Source organism: Pongo abelii, chromosome 22 (genome assembly GCF_028885655.2).
Source record: "Pongo abelii isolate AG06213 chromosome 22, NHGRI_mPonAbe1-v2.0_pri, whole genome shotgun sequence".
Taxonomy (NCBI): Eukaryota; Metazoa; Chordata; class Mammalia; order Primates; family Hominidae; genus Pongo; species Pongo abelii.
The window spans coordinates 42,971,799-42,999,641 of NC_072007.2; the positions used below are offsets into that span (position 1 = coordinate 42,971,799).

Genomic DNA, 27,843 nt, shown 5'->3' on the forward strand with positions numbered 1-27,843 from the left:
TGCAAGAAATTCAAGGACCTCTCGGCTTCCACAAGTCCTTATCACATATAACAATAAAAGTGTTCCAAAAAGTTATTGATCTTTATATGTATGAATTCTAGCCTAGAAATCTGACAGAGTCAATGTTCCATCTTTATCCAATCTGTGTATTTGGAATCTAGTCATATTCTATGCCTTGCATTTTAACTTAACTCTTTCCAATTTATGTTTTATTTTATCATGTAAGTATGGTGATCATCCAATTATAGAAGAACCAAAAGCTAAAATAAGATTAAAAAAACCTTAAACTGGGTTCATTTAATTACCTAGAGACTTACACCAGAGCTGTTCTTTGCTAGCATGGAGAATAAAACAAAATGAGCCCCAGGGCCTCCTTTATCATTTAAATCTTTCTCTCTTCAAGGAACTGGGCAAAACTGATCTTATTCCTCTACTAGTTTGGCTTTGTCTATCTTGGTGGCAAACTTTGTAACCTGTCAACCAATTGCTGTCCTAGGGAGTTTTCTAATTCCTAACTATCAACAGTGGAGAATCAGCTAAGGCAGATCCTGAAAACTAACATCTGTTATAATTTTGATGAAGAGGTCCAAGTATTTCAATAAGCTTATTATCAGAATCCATGTGCATTTATTCAGCCACTTAAAACCAGAACTTGAAACAAATCCAAGGCATGTGATAAACTCTTATCTAAATGACCAACATGCTTGCTTTCATTTTCTTGTTTCTGTCAAATTTTCTAAATAAATTACAAATAAACCTCAAAAACATACTCAAAAAATCCAAACAGTAAAATTTATTTAGTTACATGAAAAATATATTCTGTAGTAGAGAATTTTATACACTGTACTTTCATTTTTGAGATAAAGAACCTCAGCTGCAAAGTAACTAATTAACCAATACTCAGGTCAAATTTAAGATCATTAACTAGAGGAAATAAGAACACGTAACTTCCTATTGCTGTTTTTTCATAGTATTTGAGAACTATGTTAAGTTCTGATGGAACTAAACGAAGTTTAGCCACAGCCTTATAACCCTAACTTGCAGAGGAGGGAAGACTTAGAAAGCTCAGCATTGCTAAATGGTTTGTCAAAGAGTTGAGACTATGTTTATCTTAGGCTGAATCTGATGGATAAGTAGTAAAGAAAAAAAAAAAAGAAAAAACGTTGCAAACAGCGACCTTATCAGAGAAGTTGAATTGCATTCATTTTCATTCTCACTAACTATGGCATTTTCATCTGATCCTGTTTTTTTATAGCTACTAATTTGAAAACACCAAATGAACTGGATTGGGCTACAAATTGTCAAAAATATAGTCCTATATAATTGTACATGTGAAAATAGACCCTTCTTATCCTAAAATAGATTTTTAAAAGAGAACACAGAGAATAAAAGGCCAAATACACACATACACCCACACCCACACCCACACATATATATTTCCTCCAAAAGACAGGGAAAAAATTGTTGAAATACTATAAACAGCAGATTTTAAAAGGGAGAATAAGGAACAACAGAAGTAGATAGAGAGCTACCTAAAGAGAATATGAAGATCAGGTAAAGGAAATATTTAAATCAAAAGAAAGTTTGGCCAAAAAAAGAGACGGAGATTAGAAGTACAAAATGAAGCATAACATTACATATACTTTCTGGTAAGTAATAAGAAACGCAAGTACTAAAAAAGCACTTAAAGAGGCAGATGATACAAGGCACATACATTTTAATTTATTCTTTTACCTCTAAGCCAAGAAATGCCTGCACACTATTTGTTCTATCAAGACAATCCAAGCAGTTTGTTCGAACTGTACCACTCTGGCATCTGTAACCAATAAAGTTAAATATCCAGTTTGGAACAAAAATAAAGCTAAAACAAACAGTGAATAATTGAGGTAATTAAAATGTAGCATCCACCTTCCCTCTCCAACTTTTTATTATTACAGTATTCAAATATACAAAAAAAATTATACTCTGAACATCCATGTACCCACCATTTAAATTTGACAACTGTTAACATTTTGTCACATATGCTTCATTACATTATCTATCACACACTTATTTTTAATTAGGCCAATAATTAGAAACTAAATATACATTCAGGTTTATGTTCTTACAGTTCTTTGCACATAAAATAAAAATATTTATGGAACAAAATTTTTTTTAAACCTAAGATCTGTTATCGCTAATGACTGTGTCTACAGCATTGATGCTAAATAAAATACAATTGAAAAATTAAAAATTTGAGCTTTCTGCACTAAAGTTTCCCTTAACTCTTTTAACATTTACTTTTCTCCTCTATTTCACATACAAAAACTGAATATTTAAATTATACTAAAGCAGACAGTAAACAATGTCTTTCACTTCTATTTGCATTTAATAGTCTTTACTGGCATCAAGAAATATTAAAACGTAAGTTTTAAAAGAGAAGCAAAACAGTTTCATATATAATAGCATGAAATATGGAGCCAGACAAATCCCAGTTCTAACTCTTGCTAATTATGAGACTTGCAGCAGATGGAAGTGGGCATAATAATAGAGCCTATCCCTATAATTGTTATTGATACATGTTAAGACTTAAGTACACTGCCTGCTCCATAAAATGTGCTCACTAATGTAACCTCTCATTATTATTTGGTGAATTCTAAAGAAAGAAAAACAAGTTTAAAATCAAGTATAGGATGGGTGAGATGGCTCATGCCTGTAATCCTAGCACTTTGGGAGGCTGAGGCAGGTGGATCACCTGAGCCCAGGAGTTTGAGCCCAGCCAGGGCAATACACGGAGACCCCCGTCTCTATCCAAAAAAAAAAAAAAAAAGCCAGGCATGGTGGCACACACCTGTAGTCCCAGCTACTCAGGAGGCTGAGGTGAGAGGATCTCCTGAAACCAGAAGGCAGAGGCTGCAGGGAGCTGAGACTGCACCACTGCACACCAGCCTGGGCAACAAAGTGAGGCCCTATTTCAAAATAATAAAAATAAAAATAAAATGAAATATTTAAAAGATATTTAATTATAAACTTTAATTTTAAAAAGAAAATTTAAGAGTTCAACATTAAGAGTAATTTTTAATTAATGTTCCAATTCAAAGAACAGAGAAACAGAACAGTCAAACCTTTGAACTTCACTTCCATTGAAATAAAAAAATCCATAATCTAGAAACTTCTGGACTTGAGGTTTAAGAACACTGTGTAATTTTTCTGCCTTTCCTCCCTTAACCATTTGATGATAGTCAAAATTCACCATCTGGATATCAGCAGCATGTTCAGAAGCTTTCAAATGACTCTGAAAGTAAAAAGGCAAATATTCATCTAAATGAAAGTAAAAAGGCAAATATCCATCTAAATATTCATCACATTTCATTGACACTGGCAATAAATCTTTTCCCTAAAGCCTCACATACTATCCCTGAGAGATAAGGTGACACAATTAACATCAGTGTACTTAAATAAGATTCTCATCTGGCTTAGGAAATAAAAAGTTATTTCCAATTGCCAGCATTTTATTTTTACAACACAAATTTAATAACTATTTAGACCTATTATAGAATCTCAAAGTTATCTAAGACAAAGCCTATCAAAGACTGAAAGATTCATATTTTATAACTTCATTCAATACATACAAATATTCTTAAATTTTACCATAAAGTCACTCTGTAAAGTATAATCTGTTTATTAATAATATTTATTTCACAAGATTAAAAAAATAGCTATAAAATTAGGATGCTTTTGGACTTAGGAGATTGAACTTTAGAAAATGTTTTCTAATGATCTTGTTTAAGTTTACAATCTTATGTAACACCATAATTTATATTAATTCATTATTAATTCAATAAGTGTTCATTAAAATATTTTTCTTTAGAAGTCAGGCAATTTTGGGGTTCTTTTGACATGAAATTCTCAAGTTTTCTCTCATCAGTACAAGAAGGTATAGTGTTGCATGTACATAAATGCATCATTCACAATTCCATAGGTGAAAAACAATGACTATGGTTCTAGGAAGCAGGCAAAGCAATCAACAGATGAAGAAGGAAACTGCTATTTCTCTACTAGTGATAGATAAACATTTTTGGCGAGGAGGGTATTTTTCTGTTTCTCTACAAAATAAAAAAGCAGATTAGAAAACAGTGTCATTTGCGTTGAAAGCTTTTTAGAATTCCAATTTCAGCAACATTAGCCTAAATTGTTTAATAGACCCAAAGAGTTCAAGTTTCCAACAAGTACCCAACCTTTTTCTTGGAAGTAATTTACTTCCTGGAAGAATTTGATTACTGTATTATTTTATTTTTTAATACCATTCTAGGTGTCCATGGGCCAGAATGAAATAAGAAATGACCATACTTACCTGGAAAGCTTTACTTAGCATATGTTCACCTTCCTTAGATCCAAGCAAATTTACTATTATTTGTTTACCATATAAGTTCTTAAGTGTTCTAAAATGCCTATTTAAGAAAGAAAAGAAATAAATACGTGCGAAATAAGAAGCCCAATTTTTTCAATAAACAATAATCCATTATTAAATATAACTTACATGGCAGTATTTTAAACACAGAATTGGAAAACTGGGTGCGAATTCATTGTACATGGTCTCAAAGCTGAATTTATGAAAACTCATGAATGCAATTTCCTCTCTGACTTATGGGTACTGAGACTTCCACCCCTGTTGGAGCTGTGGAGGCATCCAGCTTCTGCCCACTCTGTGAGGCTGGCACCAGACAAGACAGACACCAGCCATAAGCTTGACTGGAAAGGCAGTAAGGGCAGATGGCAAAGGGCTGCTGCTCACATGTGAGGACATCACATACTCCATTGAGTATTCAGAGCGACCACCTTACTAGCTCCAGTCTTCAGAAAAACGGGCCCCAAATATGAGTCTTTTTTCTTTCCAGCTTCTAACCATTCCAGAAACTATGTAGAGCAATGCCACACAAAGAAATGTAACGTAAACCACACCTATAATGTTAAATTTTCAAGAAGGTGCATTTATAAACATGAAATTAATTATACTTTCTTTAACTCAACATGTCTAAAATATCATTTCAACATGTAATCAATATAAAACAACTACAATTAACCTTTCAACAACACAGGTTTGAACTATGCAAGTCCACTTACATATGGATTTTTTTCAACCAAACAAGAATCAAAACTACAGTATTCCTGGCATGCAAAACCCATGAATATGAATGATGACTTTTCATAAGTATGGGTTCCACAGGGCCGACTGTGGGACCTGAGTATGCACAGATTTTGGTATGTGAGGGTAGAACCAATACTCTGAGTATACCGAACATGATTTTACTAATGAGATACCTTACGTTCTTTTTTATTTTTTAAGGCAGTCTTTGAAATCTAGTGTGCATTTTATACTAGCAGCACATCTCAACTGAGACTAGTCACATTTCAAGTGCCCAGTAGCTACATGTGGCTAGTGGCTGCTATACTGGACAATGCACCCACAGAGGAAGTTTTAAGGTCAAGAGATCAAGACCCACACTTCCAGCACTACCAACCCCAGAAGTCATAACACTAGGTGTCACTGTCTTTCAATTAAATTAGGAGTCAGAGGAATTTTATCTAAAGCCAAAAAAGTTTGAAATGAATCAGTAAATACAAGCAGTCCCACTGCTTAGCAATATCAAAACTTAAAGCACTAGGTAAAAATTGTCTTACCTGTCAAAAGCAGGTGCATTAGCTTCAAATCCCCTTGACATACGGACACGATGAGATCCCACCTTAGACAAGAAAAATATATTTAATCAAACCAAAAACCAACATATAGAAGAAAGAAATATCACTGCTTACAATATCTAACAATTTCTTTGCTGAACACACAGTCGTTAATCAAATAACTGATTTCCATTCATGATATGCTTTTAAAAAAACAAGTTCCAGGGAATTTCCACCCCCCACCTTTATTTTTAAAAAACCAACCTCATCAAAAAAAGAACTAGAAGTTACATCATTATGAAATACTAGTAAACTAATAGGAATTTTTATTGATGAAAACTATTTTTAAAGGTGTTTTCATATATGTTACTTTAAGTTCAAACTACATGCCCTGTGTAACAGATACTATTATCATTCGGGTAATTAAAAAAACTGAAATACCAACAGGTGAAAGAACTTGCTATCTGAGATCAACATAACTAATTCCAAAAGAGATTCAGATGAGACTTTATGTTTCTGACCTAAATTCCTACTCCTCCAAGCTGCCTACCAGTATAAATGTCTGTGTTTTCTTCTCTGCTACGTTGAATACTCTATTCATCTCTCCCTCACCAAAGTTCCACCAAATTGAGAATATCATTCCTTCCTGGAAAAGCAGACTTTCCAAGTCAACCTTGCCATCACCCAACTATAGTAATTGCACATTTTGCAGAATCAGGAATTTTGGGTTAAGCAAATTAAACAAGATGGAAAATATCTACCTATTGTATATTGTTATAATTTTTCTTTTCTTACATAGGAGAATAGCAGAGAGATGAGGCATAATTGAGAAAGATATAACATGGCAAGAAGAAATATATAGATGAGACCAGATTATTTCCCTGAACTTCAATTTAAACATTTTTCTCTGAGATGTTGGAATGAAGGTTGCCCAATCACAACAAGGATCACTGGGGGGGGGCAGAAAAAAGTTGCCCAAAATTCATTCTTGCTAACCTGTGAACAAACTGCTTTTTTTTGTGTGTGGGGGACGGAATCTCACTCTGTTGCCAGGCTGGAGTGCAGTGGCGTGATCTCGGCTCACTGCAACCTCCGCCTCCCGGGTTCAGGCGATTCTCCTGCCTCAGCCTACCGAATGGCTGGGACTACAGGCGCACGCCACCACGCCCAGCTAATTTTTGTATTTTCAGTAGAGACAGGGTTTCACCATGTTGGCCAGGATGGTCTCAATCTCTTGACCTTGTGATCTGCCCGCCTCAGCCTCCCAAATTGCTGTGATTACAGGCATGAGCCACCGCGCCCCGTGCAAAGTGCTTTTAAAGAGGGTGTAAAAGGAGAGTTGTCAAATCAGTCATGTAATTGGACAAGTAAAACCAGAAAATAAACTCTAATATGCTCATCCAATTCCAAAACTGAATTAACAGTACAGTATTATCATTCATTAAGAGTTATCCCTCACTGCACTAAGTCAGATAATCTAATGGGTATTCTGATAACCAGGGGATTCTCTCTTTAATTTTTAAATAAGAAATCAATTAGCCTAATGTCACATCTGTGTTCAATTTCATTTTATAGTACTTAATAATATTCATAAAAGTTTAAAACTTGAAAGACATATGTCCCAGGACATTAAGCATTTTAGACTGCAGAAAACTCAGAAGAAGTTGATACTTTTTCTTTGGAGTAATCCCAGATTAATTGCCTATCACTCTATACAAGTTCAAGACTTAGCATTTTCTTTACTGATTAACATTTATTTTGCATAGTACTGCAACTGTGCATAAGGTGAAAAAAATCCAGTTCTCATGTCTTCCAGGTAATGCCTGCGGTTGTTTTCCACCACTCTGTTCCCCAACACATATATACATTCAGCTATGTATCACAGCTCTCATAGCAATATACTGGCTAGACTAGATTAGATTTTTGTTTTTGTGTTATTAGAGACAGGTCTCACTCTGTAACCATGTTGGAATGCAGTGGTACGACCATAGCTCACTGCAGCCTCGACCTCCTGGGCTCAAGGGATCCTCCCACCCCAGCCTGCTGAGTAGCTGAGACTACAGGCACATGTCACCATGCCTGAATGATTTTTATTTTTTTTTGTAGAAATAGGGGTCTATGTTGCCCAGGATGGTCTTGAACTCCTGGTCTCAAGTAATCCCCTCCCACCTTGGCCTCCTAGACTAGGTTTTATTACTCAATGTTGAAAGAAAAGTTTTACAATAACAGAGCTGTTGCCAATCGTGATAAAAGTAGCACTCCAGAAAGTGTTAAGGCTTTAAATAACCATAACTTTACCCAATTAAAAAAAAGTTGCGGCCAGGTGTGGTGGCTCATGCCTGTAATCCCAGTACTTGGGGAGGCCGAGGCAGCTGGATCACCTGAGGTCAGGAGTTTGAGACCGGCCTGACCAACACGGTGAAACCCTGTCTCTACTAAAATACAAAAATTAGCTGGGCAAGGTGGCACATGCCTGTAATTCCAGCTACTCGGGATGCTGAGGTAGGAGAATCACTTGAAGCTGGGAGGCGGAGGTTGCAGTGAGCCAAGACTGTGCCACTGCACTCCAATGGGCAACAAGAGTTAATTCCATCTTGGGGGGAAAAAAAAGTTGCATTAAAGGTATTTTTAAAAATCATTTAATTGTGTGGTATGGAAAATCATTTTCCATCAATATTACTTCTTTACATTCACATATTTCTGAAATTTCAACCAAAAATTGGGCATAGATCTCACAATGTTTACCATTTTTTGACTGATTGATATGGTTTGGATCTGTGTACCCCCTAAATCTCATTCTGAATTGTAATCCCCAAGGTTGAAGGTGGGTCTGGTGGCAGGTGACTGAATCATGGGGGTGGAGTTCTCATGAATGGTTTAGCACTATGCCCCCTTGTATTGTTCTCATGCTAGTGCGTGAGTTCTCATGAGATCTGGTTACTTAAAAGTGTGTAGCACCTCGCTCTTATCTTTCTTTTGCTCCTGCTCCCACCATGTGAGACTCCTCGCTCCCCCTTTGCCTTCTGCCATGATCGGAAGCTTCCTGAAGCCTCCCCAGAAGCAGATGCTGCCATTCTTCCTGTACAACCTGCAGAACCATGAGCCAATTAAACCTCTGTCTTCATAAATTACTCAGACTTGGGTATTTCTTTACAGCAATGTGAGAATGGACTAATAAACTGATATATACTATAATGTAGTATAATAATATACGATCTGAGTATTATAAGTTATAAATGCTAAAGAAACTTCAGAGAAAGGAAATCATAAGTAAAAGGAAAATCACAAGTCAAAGGAAATCATAAGTTGCCAGCACTAAAAATATCATTCTTACTTGTGTAACACCTTATGACAATTCTTATAATGCCTCAAACAAATTCATCTTGGTATTTATCTTTTCCATAAAAGGCCTGAGTGCCCAAATGGCAACCTCTCTATGAAGCATCATTATATCTTTGAATCTCTCACAGCACCTAGCATAAAATAACATACATAGGAAGAACTCAAGTATTTAGTGAAGAGATCTGAGTGGCCACTGAAGGACAATAATTCTTAATTTTGGAAGTAGAGGATTCCTGCTAGAAAACTGCAAGGCCTGAAGTTGGACAGGCTGAGTAAACCAGATCATAAGGACATAGGTGCCTAGTAAATCTGACACACATAACATATATATCAAAAATAAGAAGACCTGTCGGAGCTAGTAGGAAGCAGGGCCTAGAGGGACAAGACAGAAAACTGTGAGAATCTTCCAGGCTAGAAGAAATTATGAAAACCTTAACTCAGAGGATAGTAGTGGGAATAAAAAGAAAGTCCCACTGCCTAGAAGAATGCTGAGACTAATGGTAACAGGGCTACTTTTCACTTGGTCAGGACTGGCTGCTTCATAGCCATTAGAGTAGGATCTTACAAAATAGAAGTTCTTGACTTTGAGTGGTAAAGAACTTGGTTAAAAATGAGGATTCCTGGCCGGGCACGGTGGCTCATGCCTGTAATCCCAGTGCTTTGGGAGGCCGAGGCAGGTGGATCATCTGAGGTCAGGAGTGTGAGAACAGTCTGGTCAATATGGTGAAACCTCATTTCCACTAAAAATACAAAAATTAGCCAGGTGTGGTTGCACGCGCCTATAGTCCCAGCTCTCAGGAGGCTGAGGTAGGAGAATTGCTTGACCCTGGGAGGCAGAGGTTGCAGTAAGCTGAGATCGCACCACTGCACTCCAGCCTGGGCGACAGAGCGTCATTCCGTGACAAAAAAAAAAAAAAAAAAAAAAAAAATCCATAATTTTCCACCTATCACCACATAACATTAGCCAACCAGACTGTATAGGACGGAAAGCACACAGGAGAAGGAAGGCATAAGGAAGTCCCACTCAAGGAAGATCCCTCAGTGTAACAACTCAGGACGTAACCTTATTGGATCATCAGAACACTGTAATTCAGAACTTCTGACTAAAATAACACAGGCCAGGTACAGTGGCTCAGGCCTGTAATCCTAGCATTTTGGGAGGCCAAGGCAGGAGCACTGTTTGCCCAGGAGTTCAAGACCATCCTGGGCAACAAGGTGGGACCCTGTCTCTACAAAAAATAGTGGTATGTGCCTGTAGTCCCAGCTACCCGGCAGGCCGAGGTGGGAGGATCACTTGAGCCTGGGAGATCGAGGCTGCAGTGAGCCGTGATTGCACCAGTGCACTCAAGCCTGGGTGGCAGAGTGAGACCCTGTCTCAAATAAATAAATATATAAATAAATAAATATAAATAAATTAAACAAACAAATAAAATAACACAAAAACAGTGTAACATAGGGCTCATAAACTGGTTATTAGAATCTCTAATGCTAGCCTGTCCCTAAAACAAAAGCATTCACCTCGCATCATATCAGGGTTTCAGCAACGTTCTTAAAGCAAATACTCCAATCACCCACTGTTGATCATGAAAGCTTAGGAGAAGTGGGGTTCTGTTGGCATTCTCTCCTAAGGGAAATTTGGGGAAAGATATATCTATTTACGTTATCCCTACAAAGATAAAACAAGTCAAATCGTCTTGACAAGAATTCAAGAATTTTTGCAGAGCAGTAGAAGTGTTAATCCTTGTTAACTCTTAGACTATCTTAAATAAAATGTTACTAAAAAGGTTCAAGTAGTCTGTAATTTTTCTCTGCAATAACCAGTCTATGATGTAAGAGATCCAGCAGTCAAATAAAGGAAGCAAGATTTTGTTTTTCTTTCCCTTTTCTCAACACTATAGGCTGAAGCACCAAACTTACTAGACTATACATACCCAGATCCTAAAGTAAATATGACATACTTCAAGGACTAATAAATTTTGAATAAAAATAAAATGTCAACAATAGTTAACCCTTACATGGTGCTGACTGAGGGCCAGGTGCTATTCTAAGTGCTTTTTATTTAATCCTTACAACAACCCTATAAAGTAGGTACTATTAATATTATTCCCATTATACAGATAAGGAAACTGAGACACAGAAGGGTTAAATTATTTGCCCAAGATGACACAGCTAATAGCGGCAGAGTAAGGATCCCAATTAAGAAGTCCGGTTCCCAAGGCTTTGTTTTATCTACTACATTCTTCTGCCTAAAGAGACTAAATCATTATATACTAAGATAAGAAGGTAATAAATATGGAATCACGTTGAAAATAAATACACTACAAAGATCTCAAAATTTTTAACACTAAATACAGCAGCTCAATTTCAATGACTATTTGAAAGAGCATTAAAAGAAAAAAATCTAAGATAATTCCAGAAACTCTGTACTCGTCTAGACCCTTATTTGTAAATCCAGCTAACATTATTAGATGGAATAATGGAACCATCAATGAATTAATTAATAAACTATACAGAAAGTTTAGAAAATATGAAAATTGTTCAAAAAATAAAAATAACTGAATGTCAAACACATACTTGCAACCCTGGTTGCTCCCAGAACAATGGAACAGATCCTCGGATTTGTATGAAGGAAGAAACTGAGTCATCTAAGTACACAACCTACAGAAAAAAAAAATAATATGTAAACTATTTCCACAGAAAAGTTGTTACACTTATATTAGAAAAACAAATTTACTAAAATTTATTGCATACTAGTTATATTTTATGATCTAACTCTCATATACAATTGTCCAAAACAGGCCACTATACAGATTTGACTTTTTTTTCTGTTAGCGATATTAACCCAAAAAATTAGTAAAATTATAAGCATAAGATTCACAACTTTTAAAAATAAATTCCTTTTAAATCTTAATATTTTACATACATATCTTTATATTTCATTTTGCTTAGCTCTTTATAACCTAATTTGAAGATCTGTGTTGGGCTGGGTTCATGGCCTGAATTTATAATCATATAGTTTCATAGCCAAAAATATCATAATTTCTAATTTTTAGATGGTACACATATTTGCCATTAAGAGCTGGGTTTAATTTCACTTCACAAAAAAACAAGTCATCTAGCTCTACAGCTGAGGATTTTTAAATTCAATACCAAAACACACAACACTGACTACGTCATGCTGATTAGTGACATCTTGTTACCTAGATGAAGAGCCAGACCAAAGTAAGTTTTTTTTAGGGAAGACTTTTTTTAAGGCCCATAAATAACCAAGAACAATCATAAAACATTATAGATGTTAAAATAAGTTCTGAATCAAATAAAAATCTGTTATTCTAGTATTTTCTGTGCCTCTCCTATAATACATTAATTAAGTAATATAAAACACTATATATACCTGTTCTGTTTCTACAAAATTGGCAACATGACCATCATCATTTGTTCCCCGGACATTAAACCTGGTCCCAGCTCGTTCACAGCTTAATCTTGAAATGAGGCAAGCCTTTGCCTGTTTATGAGCAGCATAAATTGTTCTGATTTCTACTCCTCCACACATAAGACGTAATAACCAGTCATCACAATTCACACCATAGTGTTTGAGATGCAAATGCAAAGACTGATTCCTAACAGGAAAAGAAATAAATGATTAGCTTATAGAATACAAAATAACAAAGTATGACTTTTAAAATAATCTCCTGGAAAATTAATTTAATATTATTAAATTTAAAGGCACAAACAACAAATCAATTCATTTACATTTACCATGCTAGGGATCAGAAGATAGGGCTATAAAACGAGATCCTTCAACATGTGATCTATGGTCCACAGAAAAGGAGTATTTTTGTGTTTTTAGTATCTGTGGCCCATTTCTGTTATGTCTTTATATATAATGTGTTTATAACCTAACTTGTTCCAAAAAGGATTACACGTGCATGTCCCCACCCCAATTTATGAAGCTCTACCTTTTAAAAAATTTTTATTTATTTATTTATGTATTTATTTTTGAGATGGAGTCTCGGAATGTCGCCCAGGCTGGAGTGCAGTGGCATTATCTCGTCTCACTGCAACCTCTGTCTCCCAGGTTCAAGTGATTCTTCTGCCTCAGCCTCCCACGTAGCTGGGATTACAGGCATGCACCACCAAGCCGGGCTAATTTTTTGTTTTTGTTTTTTTTCTTTTTTGAGACACAGTCTCACTCTGTCGCCCAGGTTGGAGTGCAGTGGCGGGATCTTGGCTCACTGCAAGCTCCGCCTCCCAGTTTTATGTCATTCTCCTGCCTCAGCCTCCTGAGTAGCCGGGACCACAGGCACCCACCACCATGCTCGGCTAATTTTTTGTATTTTTGGTAGAGACGGGGTTTCACCATGTTAGTGTTAGCCAGGATGGTCTTGAACTCCTGACCTTGTGATCCACCTGCCTTGGCCTCCCAAAGTGCTGGGATTACAGGCGTGAGCCACCACGCCTGCCCATGAAGCTCTGCTTTTAAGGCTTGACTTTTATAAGGCTCTATTTTAATTAATTTAAATGTAAATAGCAAGATGTGGCTAGTGGCTACCACATTAGATAATGCAGGCATAGGGTTTATCATCGCTCCAAATACTTTTAGCATTCTAGGTAACAGATGTGGCCCAGTTTCCAAACTTTTTTCAGAGAAAAAAAATTTATTCAAACAAACATGCAGAAGCCCAATGATTATGATACAGATAAAAGCTGCTATGGCTAAAGTGGGGATTGGGACTGAACTTTGCTGGGTTGGCCTTCTCACCCCGATTACCCCTCAGGGGTCTCTCCTGGAACCTTAGACCTCCACAGAACATATAAAGAAGCTTCTAACAACATACCACTAAGGAAAATATATTGTTAAGTGGAAAAACTCTATCAATTCGAAAATGAGTTTTCTATATTATTGAAGCTTGGTTCTCTAGGTTTTAAGTGGAATTCTTCTACTTAAATGCTCTGTGTTCTCTCTCTTCCTGTCTTAAATAAGGTATAAAAGATGTAATAGCATTCTCTTGAAGACTCACAGCAATAGCCCTCAACTCCCTGCCAGCCCCTCAGATTACAGGCTGCAATAGAGATAAAAAGGGTGGTCACCTGCAGTTCTGGAAAACCAGCTATGACGCCAACCCCTGCAGTTCTGGAAAACCAGCTATGACGCCAACCCCTCTTATCCATCCAGGAAAGCACACGGGAATATAAATGAGTGATGCTATTACTACAGGGATAATGTTCAATCTGATGACCATTACTTATTTTAAAAATACATTGACTTAAACTTCCATACTTTACTATTACCCGCATTGATCTGAGGCAAAGTTCAAATTGATTGTGACCCAGTATGTCCAACCACCACAGCTGAGACCTATGCCCAACAAAGTTATAAGAAACTTACTTGTCCCCATTTAAATAGACCTTAAATCCTATGCATTTTGTGCAGGCAAAGTTTCTCTCTCTGCTGTCAGTTTTCATTTTTCTTTGCTGTCAGTGTGTCACTGTTTTAGCATTTAAATTTATACATGACTTTTGACTGGCAGCAGCTTAGAATTTCCAATAGAGTAAAGCTATCTGGGCTTTGTGATAGGTATCTGCCACTCTTTGGCTACAAAAATTACATGGTTGTATCCTGGAAAATATTGCTACTAAGTGCAAGGGTATGCACAATGAATTCCAAAAGTTTCCGTTTTTCTATATAAACTGAAGCTCAAGAATGCCAACCCTTAGCAAAATTGTAAAATGAGCAAAATTCACCTTTGGTGCTCTAGCCGTCCCTTTGTTCAACCTGTCTCCTGCTGGACAAACCTCAGGCTTTCTTTTATCTGACTTTGCCCCCATCTCTACTCTTAAGTGAATTTAAAAAAAAAAAAAATGAGGCCAAGTACAGTGGCTCATGCCTATAATCCTAGCACTTTGGGAGGCTAAGGCGGGGAGATCACTTGAGGTCAGGAGTTGGAGACCAGCCTGGCCAACGTGGTGAAACCCCATCCTTATTAAAAACATAAAAATATTAGCCAGCGTGGTGGCGCACGCCTGTGGTCCCAGCTACCCAGGAGGCTGAGGCAGGAGAATTGCTTGAATCCAGGAGGTGAAGGTTGCAGTGAGCCAAGATTGCACCACTGCACTCCAGCCTGGGTGACAGAGTGACACTCAAAAAATCAACCAACCAACCAACCAACCAATTAATCATTCCTGTTGATGAAACCTAGGCAATATATCTGCATCTGCTTGGACTTCTAATTGTTGTATGAAAGCTTTCATCTCTCAGTCTAAGAAACTTTGGGTAAAAATGAGGAGGGAAAAAAATGTAAGGACAGCTGCAACACACTTACCTTTTCAAGGGACTTCAGCATCTTCTACTAGAAAAAGTGTAGTGTTGACATGGTTTTAACTCTTGGAAGCCTATTTTTCAATGCTTCATAAAAGTACATCCCATCACTGCTAGCTTCTTTGGGCAGGCAGGAACTCATGTCCATTCATCTGCCCTTTTAGTCCCTGCATCCTCTCTCTCCTTCCCCTCATGGTCTCCTTCTCTGCTAAACCCAAGTCTCTAACACATAATGCTATAAACCCTGTTTTTATTCTGCCCACTCTTCTCCCTGATGCCACCACTCTGGGTCAAAACACTTCCATGTGAGCTACGACGTGACCAAGCTGTTGCTCTAAAGTTAGTTTCTTATCCTAAGGTTGTTGTTGACTTTGAGTCTTCTGACAGCTAGGGCAAATGGGTGACACCCGAATGTGCTACTCAAGGACTATATAAGTGACAGTGAAAGTGTGAGAGAGAAAAAGTACACAAGAGGAAACATCTTGAATCTGAACTGTTAAGGGAGGCCAAGAGCAGACAGTCCTAAACTTTGGCCTTAAAACATATGTCAATATAATAAAACATAATTTCCATATGATATCAAGAGAAAAAGTCAACATCAATGCTGGCTGTAAACAACAGAACCACTATACTAGAAATCTGGTCTGCTGCAATAGAACAATGCTAATTATAGTCCCATGTGTTCTGCTCACCATTTGTGCCTACTTAGAATACAGCACAGTTATGCATAATCATGAAATACATCACACTTACCTATATAAGTCCTAACTTATTATAGTACTAGACTTTGTCCCAGTATACTACTTCTTCACAGTCTGTTGCTCTTGAATCAAGACCACCTACTTATAACCTTAAAATTTAGAATAATAAGGGAATGTTGGCTTAGAAAGGGAATGCTGCCAGAGACAAGATCTCAAAACCAAGAATAGGAAATGTGAGTAACAGAGTTTTGATACAATTAAATTCATTTCTAAATATACACAACTATTTTAAATGTATTTTGGAAATGAAAGTTCAGTCTAGATCGGGGGGAGCACAGGGGTTTTATGTCACATGCCAACTTCAATAAACCGACAGTGGCTGCCTGCCATGCTCTGCTAAGGACTCCAGAGAAGGAAAGAGGGATACACTCAATTAGCAGTGTCTATCCCTTGTTATCTCTAGACATAACAACTGCTGAACTTTTTTTTGTAAAGCAAGCAAAAGTTTTATTGGGGAAGTACAAGTACACTCCAAGAAAGGAGTGGGCTGACCCTGCTGGAAACACCCCCAAGACATTCTGCATTGTTATCTTCTATTGTCTCAGTTCTTTCTTTACCCAGTTCTCACCAAAGTTTGGGGGATCCTCCCTTACTGTGCTTAATGCACATGCATGGGAACCAGCGATCAATATGAATCCTATCTAATGGTGGCACTGCTTATTACCACCACCCCAGGAAGGTATAGCCATCAATTTTGTACTCATTATGCCTGCTCAGCTCTCAGGAATTCCCCTTTGCCTTTTTCCTTCCTTATCAGGATCTACTTAACAACATTCTGACAGTTCGACCATGGAGTGAGTGCTGAGCATCCTAAGAGGTGTTCCGGGGCATTCTTTCCAACATGGATACCACCCCCTCATGCCGGCTCATATCTGACTGTCTACTCTTACATTGCTCCCTCAAGGCGCTGGGACCCAGAAATCTTTTGGGAGATGGGGTAGAGGTCATTCTCTGTAGCTACTTGCTGCTGAAAAGGGACATCGAGGGTTTTCAGGGTCCTTCGTCCTTTCTTGCTGTCACGGTGAGGAGGTTTTTGATGACTGAACAACTGCTGAACATATTATGTCCCAAATCACCAAAAGGGAAAAAATGAACTCACCAGAAAAATCTATTATCAGTTGTCTGTTCTTGCATGCTACGATGCGCATTAAGACTCAAATCTAAACTGATGCCAGATGCAGACCATGCAAAATAAAAGTTTCCTGAATTCAAAACTTTCCGCACTTCTGAAATGCGATCCTCATCTGAAGAATCGATTCGCAGTGATATAAACTCAGTGGAAGTAACTCGGAAAACTTCAGATTCTTGAATTTTTCCAACAGACATACATCCAGTGACTAGGACCAGATAATGTAACATAGTATCACCTGCAAAACCCAAAGATTTTACTGGATGAAAAATCCCAACATTTTCAAGCTATTCCATTTCTTCTTGCACCTCTATTTTCAAAATCTGACATTGTGATTATTTTAAACTTATCATGGATGTGCTGAAATTCACTAGACATTTTGGTTGAAAAAAATCCTTGTTTAAATATATTAAGTATAATAAAGCATTTAAACATTAACAGGATAATCTCACACGAAATTGTTCCTGAACTTACTCTGAGGCTAAAAAAACTTTATCGAATAATTGGCTGGGTACGGTGGCTCACGCCTGTAATCCCAGCACTTTGGGAGGCTGAGGCAGGTGGATCACCTGAGGCCGGGAATTCAAGACCACCCTGACCAACATGGAGAAACCCCACCTCTACTAAAAATACAAAAACTAGCTGGGCGTGGTGGTGCATGCCTGTGATCCCAGCTACTCAGGAGGCTGAGGCAGGAGAATCACTTGAACCTGGAAGGTGGAGTCTGCGGTGAGCCAAGATCGCACCATTGCACTCCAGCCTGGGCAACAGGAGCTAAAACTACGTCTCAAAAAAAACCACAGGAACAAACAAACAAGAAAAAAACTTTATCAAATAAAAAAGTATGTGTTACCTTCTCTACTTTTGCTTAATGATTGTCAGAAAATTCAGGTAAGATAATGAGTTCACACTCATTTTAACAAGTTCTTTGTAAATAGTAAAGTTGAAAAAATGGTATACTATTATCAGCTGATGATGTTGATGACATATGGACAAAAGTCTCTGGTAACAATTTATAAAGCAATTTGGTTTACAAAAACTTTCATAGAGATTTTTTTCATGTAATTATGACAAAAAGCCTATGAAATTAGTATAAAGTTGAAATTGAGCAATGGTATACTGTGAGCATGGGCTCTGACACAGGTAGAAGCGGCCCTGAATCTTGACTCCATTACTTATCACCTGGACCAATTTCAGTATGTAGCATAACCAACCTGAGATACCATCTCTTATAAAAAGAGATTAAAGCAAATACCTCATTACACTGTGAGGCTTACCCAGGAGTAATCAGTAAAGCACCTAAGCGCAGTGCTTTACATGTGATAGATTCATAACAAATGACAAATCTCCATTTTATAGACCAGTGCTACTCAAAGTATGGTCCATGAACTGTTACCAGCTCACAATGAGAAAGGACACTTAAGCCAGAATGGAAATCAACTATATTACTAAGTTCACCCTTTAGTTTAGCTGACTTTTTTTTTCTAGTAAGACTTTATCAATGAAGGAAGCCACATGTTGATTTGCATCATAGTGCAAGCTCCTTATCTTATCACGGATCAATAACAAAATAATTTATGGACCAGTACCAATCTTGTAGAACACTTTGAGCTGCACAATTACAGAAAAACTAGTAACTGCAAAGGTTACTCTGCAGCTCACAGTGACATTATGTGGCAAAAAAAAAAAAAAAAGGCTCAAGCAGACATTTTCTGAATTCAAAACAGATGTCTTTTCCACTACAAACCAAGAAAAACCAGTGTAGTTCTCATGAAGACACTTTTTCCTAAATGCACTGAAACAACAAAAAGGAGAATGTTCTGATTTTCTCTTTTGAGACAACTGATACTTATCTCTTCAAGTGGTCAAACCAGAAACTGTCTCCGAACTTCCACTCACATGAGTTTGAGCATGTAGCATGCCTTTTTGGGCAACAAACATTATCACAACATTAGCTACATTAATGTTTAAAAGATGTTAGCACATGTGTAGCTTAAATATGGAGTCTACAATAATTCATAGCTAGTCCCTCTCAAATCCTTAGAATTACAAAATAGAAATGAAAAAATGGATGAATTCTACTGAATGATAAACTTACCAAGATTTAACCGCAAAACACCTAAGAGTCCATATGCATCCAGTACTTTGGAGTATGTACCCTTGATTGCCTCTTTTTCTGCAGAAGCTACAAAAAAAAGTTTTAGTTTAAGAAAAATGACCTGAAACATTGGATTCTATCTAGCTAAGTATAAATCCAGAGTTTCAATCAAAAGTTTCTAAATCTGATATTCTTTTTTTTTTTTTTTTTTTTTTTTTTTTCACAAATAGCACTTTTTATTTGCCACTATTTGAAGTCTGAACTTTAAACAGATTCTTGGACTGGTGGTTCATATCCATCAGCTCGTTCAACTTTAGCACCTGTCTCATAAATCTGATATTCTTAAAATAAATGTACTGCATAAAGTATTTTCTCAAACTAGTAACATTAGTATTCTTCCCAAAGAGTTAATAAATTATTCCAAGACCATCTATTAATTAATTCAACCTCTCCACTGATCTGAACTCTGTCTTCTTATCCTTTTATTCTTGACAGAATAGTGCTTGACACTTAGAAACTGACAAAACATTTAAATGATAAAAGCTAATGGCAACACTTGACTACACAAATGTAGCGCATGAATGGGGAAATCTGATTCTGAAAGGACAAAAGTCTGGTCTCTGCCTTGATTTATTTCTTCTGATATAAAGTTAACATTATCTTGCTAATGAATATAAACCACAGAATAATTTTCCTAAGACAGGCTATTATGATTATTCTATTGAGAAGAAAAAACAACAACAAAAAATCAAATCCTGAAACACTTAAGGAAAAACCTTCCTAGCACTTAGCAAATACACATTAAAAATTTCACAAAGAACCAAAGAAATATTAACAACCAGTATTTCAAAGGACAAATACAAATAATACATCCCACAGTCTACAGTTGATCCTTGAGAAAGATACCTTCCTTTCCTTCCAGGTTTCTTTCCTTTGCTTCTTTCCCTTTTCCATTATCTACACCACACTCAACTCACCTCCTGGCTGACTGGTTCACACCTTATTTACTTCTTATCTCTTACACTTATCCCCTTTCCTTTATCTACGAAATAGGATGTTTGGCAACAGAAAATCATGTAAGTAGATCCTTATGACTGTCTCATTTCCTGCCCATCTTTATTGCCAACAAAAGGGCTCTTCTCAGCCTACTGCTTTGCCTAATACTCCTTTGTACTTTGCATTAGAGATCTTCTACTTTGCCTGAAGCTCTTCGCCAGAGTCCTATAGAACATCTCACTTTCCCTGCCTGCTTCACCTCTTTTCAGACCATGTAGGCTTAAGCCTTCTTCCTAGTGATCTGGCTTCTGCCTTCTGATGAGTTTTGCTCTGCTAGTTGCAGCACAGGCTAAGACTAACTGACTCAATCACTCAATTAGCTGATATTTTCACGATTCTCTAACATGTTCATTATTAAGTGTGGGCCATTATCAAACCACCCAATATGAAATTAGGGAGTGGAGATTTCACCAACCCATTAAAGTGACGGGGATTTATATTTCATTCTGCATTCCTTGAGTTCCTATTATTATTATTACATCTTATGTTTATACAACAGTTAATCCTAACATTCCATGATAAGCAACCCAAATATAAAATATTACAATATAAACTTTAATTACATTTTATAAAGCAAAATAGAATTGCCTTCTAAATACTGCCTCGTTAAGAGTACCACATGTACTGTAAACATTAGAGAGACTTGTTATACCTCTCAGGACAGAAGGCATGACTTCCAGGATAAATATTATTCTAGAGTTTTACAAGTTATATGCCATATACATTTAAAATACAATCACTAATATAGTAATATAGAAAGTACTAGATATATCCATTTCAGCAGCAATCATCATTTGGGTTCAAACGCCAGGAGGCAGTAGGAGTTAAGAAGAAAATATAGTTTTATTTTTATTTTTATTTTTTTTGAGACAGAGCCTGGAGTGCAGTGGCACAATCACAGCTCAATGCAGCCTTGACCTCCAGGGCTCAAGTAATCCTCCCACCTCAGCCTCCCAAGGAGCTGGGACTACAGGCATGTGCCACTATGTCCAGCTAATTTTTTTTTTATTTTTGTAGAGATACAGTTTCTCTATGTTGCCCAGGCTGGGTGGAAACTCCCGGGCTCAAGCAATCCTCCTGTCTGAGCCTCTCAAAGTGCTAGGATTACAGGCATGAGCAAAAAACATATTCTTAACATTAAGTCACCACTTTCCTTTAGAAAACAGAAAAGTCATTCTATAACTTAAATTACCATGTAACAAAATGTTCTCTCTTCTAATAATGCATAATAACTATCTTCTCATTAACTACACTCCAAATACATGAACATATGTCTCTCAGGACTGATGAAGGCCCATCTATTAGACTATCATCTAATTCAAACATGCAAACAAATGCCTTGCAGTTTAGTTATTTACATGTTTGTATTCTATTCGGAGACTCAGGAAACAGGATACACACACACCCACACACACACCTTAAAGTGCATACTCTTAGAGCCAAATGTACTTTTAACTCCAGACATTCCCAATTTCTTAAGAGAAAACAGTATCTTCTTAATAAATATATTTGTATCTGAAGGACAGTAGATGTTTCCCTATTTTACGATACATGCTTCAAAGGTTTTGAGTAGACTGGAGGGAGGCCCAGTAATGGCCACTAGGAGAAGAAGGATGGCCTGTGCAAGAAGCTGAAGCTAGAGGCAGGGGAAAAGGGCGTCCACTTGTGGGAGGGGCAGCCTGGCATGAGTTCCTGAAGTCTGACTAGGGTGAGGAGAGGACTGTCTACCCATGGGTGTTAGGGGCACCCTGGCATGGTAAGTTAGAGCTTGAGAGGGATGGGGAAGGCAGGGTTTTGAAGTGCCAGTGGGGTAAGGAGGGCACCTATGCAGTGGAGGAGGCTACATTGGCAATAGGAGAGTGGTTATCTGTGGGGTATGATCAAGGATAATGAGAGCCAGGTTTCTCACTGTCAGAGAAGGTACTCACAAATGCAAAGAGAGAAACTAGAATGGACGGTGTTGATTAGAACTGGAGTTACCAGGCCGGGTGTGGTGGCTCACGTCTGTAATCCCAGCACTTTGGGAGGCCCAGGTGGGTGGATCACGAGGTCAAGAGATTGAGACCATCCTGGCCAACATGGTGAAACCCTGTCTCTACTAAAAATGCAAAACATTAGCCAGGTGTGGTGGTGGGCACCTGTAGTCCCAGCTACTCGGGAAGCTGAGGCAGGAGAATCACTTGAACCCGGGAGGCGGAGGTTGCAGTGAACTGAGATTGCGCCACTGCACTCCAGCCTGGTGACAGAGCGAGACTCTGTCTCAAAAAAAAAAAAAAAAAAGAATTGGAGTTACCAGTGTTTTCTAGGTAGATTGATGACAGACAAAAAGATAGAAACATAGATATAAGTATATATATCATATACGTATACAGTTACATATACTCCTTAGCACTAGCCACTGAGCAGACCCAGGATCTATAATACTCTGACAGCAATGCACATACCTAGCATACTTTGGCTTCTACATACCATTCTCCACTAAAAGGAACTACTAGGATTCCTTGGAGAAATGGTTGATTCCAGGGCAAAGGCAGGGACAAAATGAGACATAGTATTGTGCCAAAAAGTAAGCAAGTGTTCAAAGGATAATTGAGATATGTCACAAACATGCAGAAGGCAGCTTGAAGTGGCTTCTACTGGTGAAATCCAGGACAATTTGAGCATCAAAATAAATAATAAGAGTAATGGATTATAAGCCTATGAATTGAAAGTCTCATGAGGAATGGGCAAAACAATTATAAAGGGAAAAAAAGTCTTCCCGACATGCCTAGCAAACCATCACCTTTATCAAGTAATCAAAGTGAACACCAACAGGGGCCTGGCACAGTGGCTCATGCCTGTAATCCCAGCACTTCGGGAAGCTGAGGCAGAAGGACCCCTTGAGCCCAGGAGTTTGAGACCAGCCTGGGCAACATGGCGAGACCCCTTCTCTACAAAAAAATATAAAAATTATCCAGGTGTGGTGGCATGCACCCGGGGTCCCAACTACTCAGGAGGCTGCGGCGGGAAGGTTGATTGAGCCTGGGAAGTCAAGGCTGCAGTGAGCTGAGATCATGCCACTGCACTCCAGCCTGGCCAACAGAGTGAAACCCTGTCTCAACAACAACAACAGCAAACCAAAGTGAACACCAACAGTAAGAGGACAAGTCAAAACTGTGAGCCACTTGTCAAGACACAATGAAAAGAGCACCATTGCTGCAATACTCCTGCCAGAGGTGAATAACCTGAATCTATGCATGAGCCATCAGACAGACCCAAAGTGAGGGAGAGTCTACAAAGTAACTGGCTTTCACTTTCAACATTTTTAAGGCCATAAATGTCAAAGATCGAGAAATTTTTCCATTTAAGGAGACTAAAGAGACATGACAACAAAATAAAATGTATACATCTGAACTGGATCCTTTCGCTATAAAAGACGTTGTTGGGGCAATTGGTAAACATTGAAGAGAGGATAAGGATTAGATAGCCATAATACATCACTGTTAAATTTTATGATAGTTTTACAAGAGAATGTCTTTCTAGGAAATACATAGCAAAGTATTTGGGGGTGATGGGGCATCATGTCAGCAACCTATTCTTAAAAAGTCCAGAGAATCCACTCAGTTCTGGGGCAAAAAAAAAAAAAAAAAAAGAAGTCCAGAGGAAAAATGTTATTTGTACCATACTTCAACCTTTCTTTATGTTTTAAATTGCTTCAAAATTAAAATTTTTTCAATGTAACCAGCAAAAATAATTTTTAAAAATACATATACTTATTCCCAGATAAAGAAGCTTTTATCTCTGACGTTAATAAGGTAAACTCTTCTAAATACCTTGTTATTCCCTCCCTGTACATTTTTTTAATGGGGAAAAAAGATTTCCTTATTTTATGAGACTCCATAAAATTCACAAAAATACATGAGGGAAGGGGGATGAACCTAATTAAATTTCTGCCCCACTTCTCTGGTATTTTAATTCCAGAAAATTATTTTAGAATCCTCTACTATAAAGAGATTATTTAAAATAAGAAAGGCTATACAACATTACATAAAATAATATGTATAATCTTTAGATAAAATACAGCACTTGGAAATATTTTACAATCATCACCATCATTCTTTTTCCCTTAATAATCTCCCTTGCATCCCATGCTTCAGCCAAAATGAATAATTTTGTTGCCCACATGTTCCACATTCTCTTCCCTTTCTCCCTTTTTTCATACTGTTGTTTCATCTGGACAAACCTTTAATCATCTTTGTATTTCCAAATATTACCTATCCTTCAGTTCCAAATTAAAACACCACTTCCATTCCCAAAGATTTTCCCTGATCACTCCAGCTGGAGGTAAATCCTTCTCCTATAGTTACATGTAAACTAGTAACAACAGAAACTAAGTCTTATTTCTTTTTCCCTTTTTTTTTTTTTTTTTTGAGACACGATCTCACTCTATCACCCAGGCTGGAGTACAGTGGCACAATCACGACTCACTGTAACCTCAAGCTCCTGGGCTCAAGTGATCCTCCTGCCTCAGCCTCCTTCCTGAGTAGCTAGGACTATAGGCACTAATACTACAGGACTACTACTGAGTAGTATTAGGACTATAGGCACATGCCACCATACCCGGTTAATTTTTATTTGTTGTAGAGACAGGGTCTTTCTATGTTGCCCAGGCTGGTCTGAAACTTCTGGCTTCAAGTTATCCTCCTGCCTTGGCCTCCCAAAGTACTGGGATTACAGGCATGAGCAACTGCACCTAGCCTCATTTCCTTATATCTCAACACAATACCTAACCTAACACAGAGACTCTGAATGGAACACTGCAGCTGCTGATTAAATATTCATCTAACAGACAAAAACAAATGGAAGGATTGTGCATTAAAGACCATGTTTTGCTAATTTAAAAATAATACATAAAGTGAATCATCTGAGGTTGGGAGATCGAGACCAGCCTGGCCAACATGGTGAAACCCCGTCTCTACTAAAAATACAAAAATTAGGTGGGCGTGGTGATGCACATCTGTAATCCCAGCTACTTGGGAGGCTGAGGCAGGAGAATTGCTTGAGCCCGGGAGGCGGAGGTTGCAGTGAGCCGCGATGTGCCACTGTACTCCAGCCTGGGTGACACAGTGAGACCCCGTCTCAAAACAGAGGTAAAACATTTTACTTTATCATTGAAAGTATTTGAATGCCCTCATTACTGAGATTCACATTCACCAACTCCTGAGTTATGTCTGGAAACTTTCAAATGTGTATGTCTGTGGCAGGGAGTAGTAAGGTGGGGGTGGGAAATATAGGCATTGTTAAATGATTGCTAACCAGGGTTTAAAATACTGAAGTTTATGAAGTGGCAGGGTGTGTGGGGAGCTCAGAGGAAACAAACTGAAAGAATGAGCGGAAATGAAAGTTCGGAAGATACAGTGTTAGGGAAGTTCAGGTCACTTTCCTGCTAGTGCAGTCTTTCAAGGTATCCACTGCACTTTCAATGAACGGAATAAACTCCCTTTTGTGAAGACGTATTTTTTTTCCCCTCCTATTCATGGTGGTTATTAAACAAACGAGATGCTAGGCAAAACAAACCTTTCTTTGTAAGTTACTGATTTCTAACCATAAGTAGGTAGGAATGTCCCAGAAGAGAATTGCTTTCGGAGTGATTCTGAGCCCATCAAGATCACAGCAGTTGAGCTGAGGTAAGGCGGCCTGCACCTCATTAGTTCACATGCTGAACACATAAGCTAAAGCAAATTCCAACTTCTAAAGTTTCTGCTATAACACCTCAGGAATAAATAATACCTAACTCCCTCTATAGCTTATTTTAAAGGAAAAGACTCTATTTTTCCCATGTCATACTCAACACCATCGTTCATTCATACCTTTTCTTAGGTACCTTTTTTTTTTTTTTTTCCATTTGATACCAACTCTTTGTTAGAAAATAAAAACTTCTTTGTGGGCCCAAAAAGAATCATTTTGCTGGGTGTGGTGGCTCACACCTGTAATCCTAACACTTTAAGAGGCCAAACAAGTGGATTGCTTGAACCCAAGAGTTCAACACCATCCTAGGCAAGATAGCAAGACCCCACCTCTAAAAAATAAAAAATAAAGGTGGAATAATATGTAACAGGTGAGGGATAACCAAAACTTGCCACATAAAGACAATATGAAAATTTTAACAATTAACAAGATTCATTTTTCAATGGCTTATTAATCACAGAACAATTAAAAAGCTACATAAAAACCAATCTTACTTATGTATTAGAAATATATTTCAATTCACCCATGGATCCAACACGATTTTAGACAGGAAAATTTTTACTGACTTAAGAAAATACACTGCCCGTTGGGCATAGTGGCTCACGCCTATAATCACAGCACTTTGGGAGGCCCAAGGTGGGTGGCTCACTGAGGTCAGGAGTTCGAAACCAGCATGGTGAAACCCTGTCTCTATTAAAAATACAAAAATTAGCAGGGCGTGGTGGCGCACAACTGTAGTCCCAGCTAGTCAGGAGGCTACGGCAGGAGAATCACTTGAAGGCAGCAGGCGGAGGTAGTAGTGAGCCAAGATCACACCACTGCCTTCCACCCTGGGCGACAGAGCAAGACTCTGTCTCAAAAAAAAAAAAAAGAAAGAAAAGAAAGAAAGAAATTTTATGGAGTTTTTTTTTTCTTTTTGAGACAGAGTCTCGCTCTTGTCACCTAGGCTAGAGTGCAGTGACACAATCTTGGCTCACTGTAACCTTCGCCTCCTGGGTTCAAGCAATTCTGCCTCAGCCTCTCGAGTAGCTGGGATTACAGGCGCCCATCAACACGCCCAGCTAATTTTTTACTTTTAGTAGAGATAGGGTTTCACCATTTTGGCTAGGCTGGTCTTGAACTCCTGACCTCCGGTGATCCTCCCACCTTGGCCTCCCAAAGTGCTGGGATTATAGGCGTGAGCCATGGTGTCCAGCCAAAAACACTGCCTATTAAACTCATGTACTTACGTTATGCTTAAAGAGTATTGGCAGAATTCTCACTGCCATGTGTTTCACGTAAAAGAAATGGAAATCAGGTGGGGCGTGGTGGCTCATGCCTGTAATCCCAGCACTTTGGGAGGCCGAGGTGGGAGGATCACTTGAGGTCAGGAGTTTGAGACTAGCCTGGCCAACATGGTAAAAAACCCATCTCTACTACAAAAAATACAAAAATTAGCCGGGCATGGTTGCAGACACCTGTAATCCCAGCTACTTGGAAGGCTAAGGCATAAAAGCTCGAACCCAGGAGGTTGAGGTTGCAGTGAACCGAGATTACATCACTGTACTCCAGCCTGAGTGACAGAACAAGACGCCTTCTCAAAATAAATAAATAAAAACATAAATAAATAAATAAATAAATAAATAAATAAATAAATAAGGAGGGAGAGACAGTAGGTAGAAATATAGAAAAACAAAAGTGTCCATGAGTTGATATTATGGAGGCTAGGTGACATATGTAACAGTTACACTATTTCTCCAAATAAAATGTTAAA

At 38.0% G+C, this 27,843-nt stretch overlaps 1 protein-coding gene across 16 annotated transcripts in view; it reads right to left on the bottom strand.

The window, feature by feature from the left end:
- SYNJ1 (synaptojanin 1) overlaps window positions 1-27,843 on the bottom strand; it is a 98,610-nt gene that overhangs the window by 53,688 nt on the left and 17,079 nt on the right. For all 16 annotated transcript variants that reach the window (XM_063720806.1, XM_054542756.2, XM_054542758.2 and 13 more), the window contains exons 3-10: window positions 19,308-19,394; window positions 17,180-17,447; window positions 12,395-12,620; window positions 11,575-11,658; window positions 5,662-5,723; window positions 4,334-4,430; window positions 3,105-3,274; window positions 1,735-1,816 (exon numbers count right to left, since the gene is read on the bottom strand). In XM_063720806.1, the coding sequence (XP_063576876.1) occupies window positions 1,735-1,816; window positions 3,105-3,274; window positions 4,334-4,430; window positions 5,662-5,723; window positions 11,575-11,658; window positions 12,395-12,620; window positions 17,180-17,447; window positions 19,308-19,394 (1,076 nt within the window). The remainder of the gene's footprint in view (window positions 1-1,734; window positions 1,817-3,104; window positions 3,275-4,333; window positions 4,431-5,661; window positions 5,724-11,574; window positions 11,659-12,394; window positions 12,621-17,179; window positions 17,448-19,307; window positions 19,395-27,843) is intronic.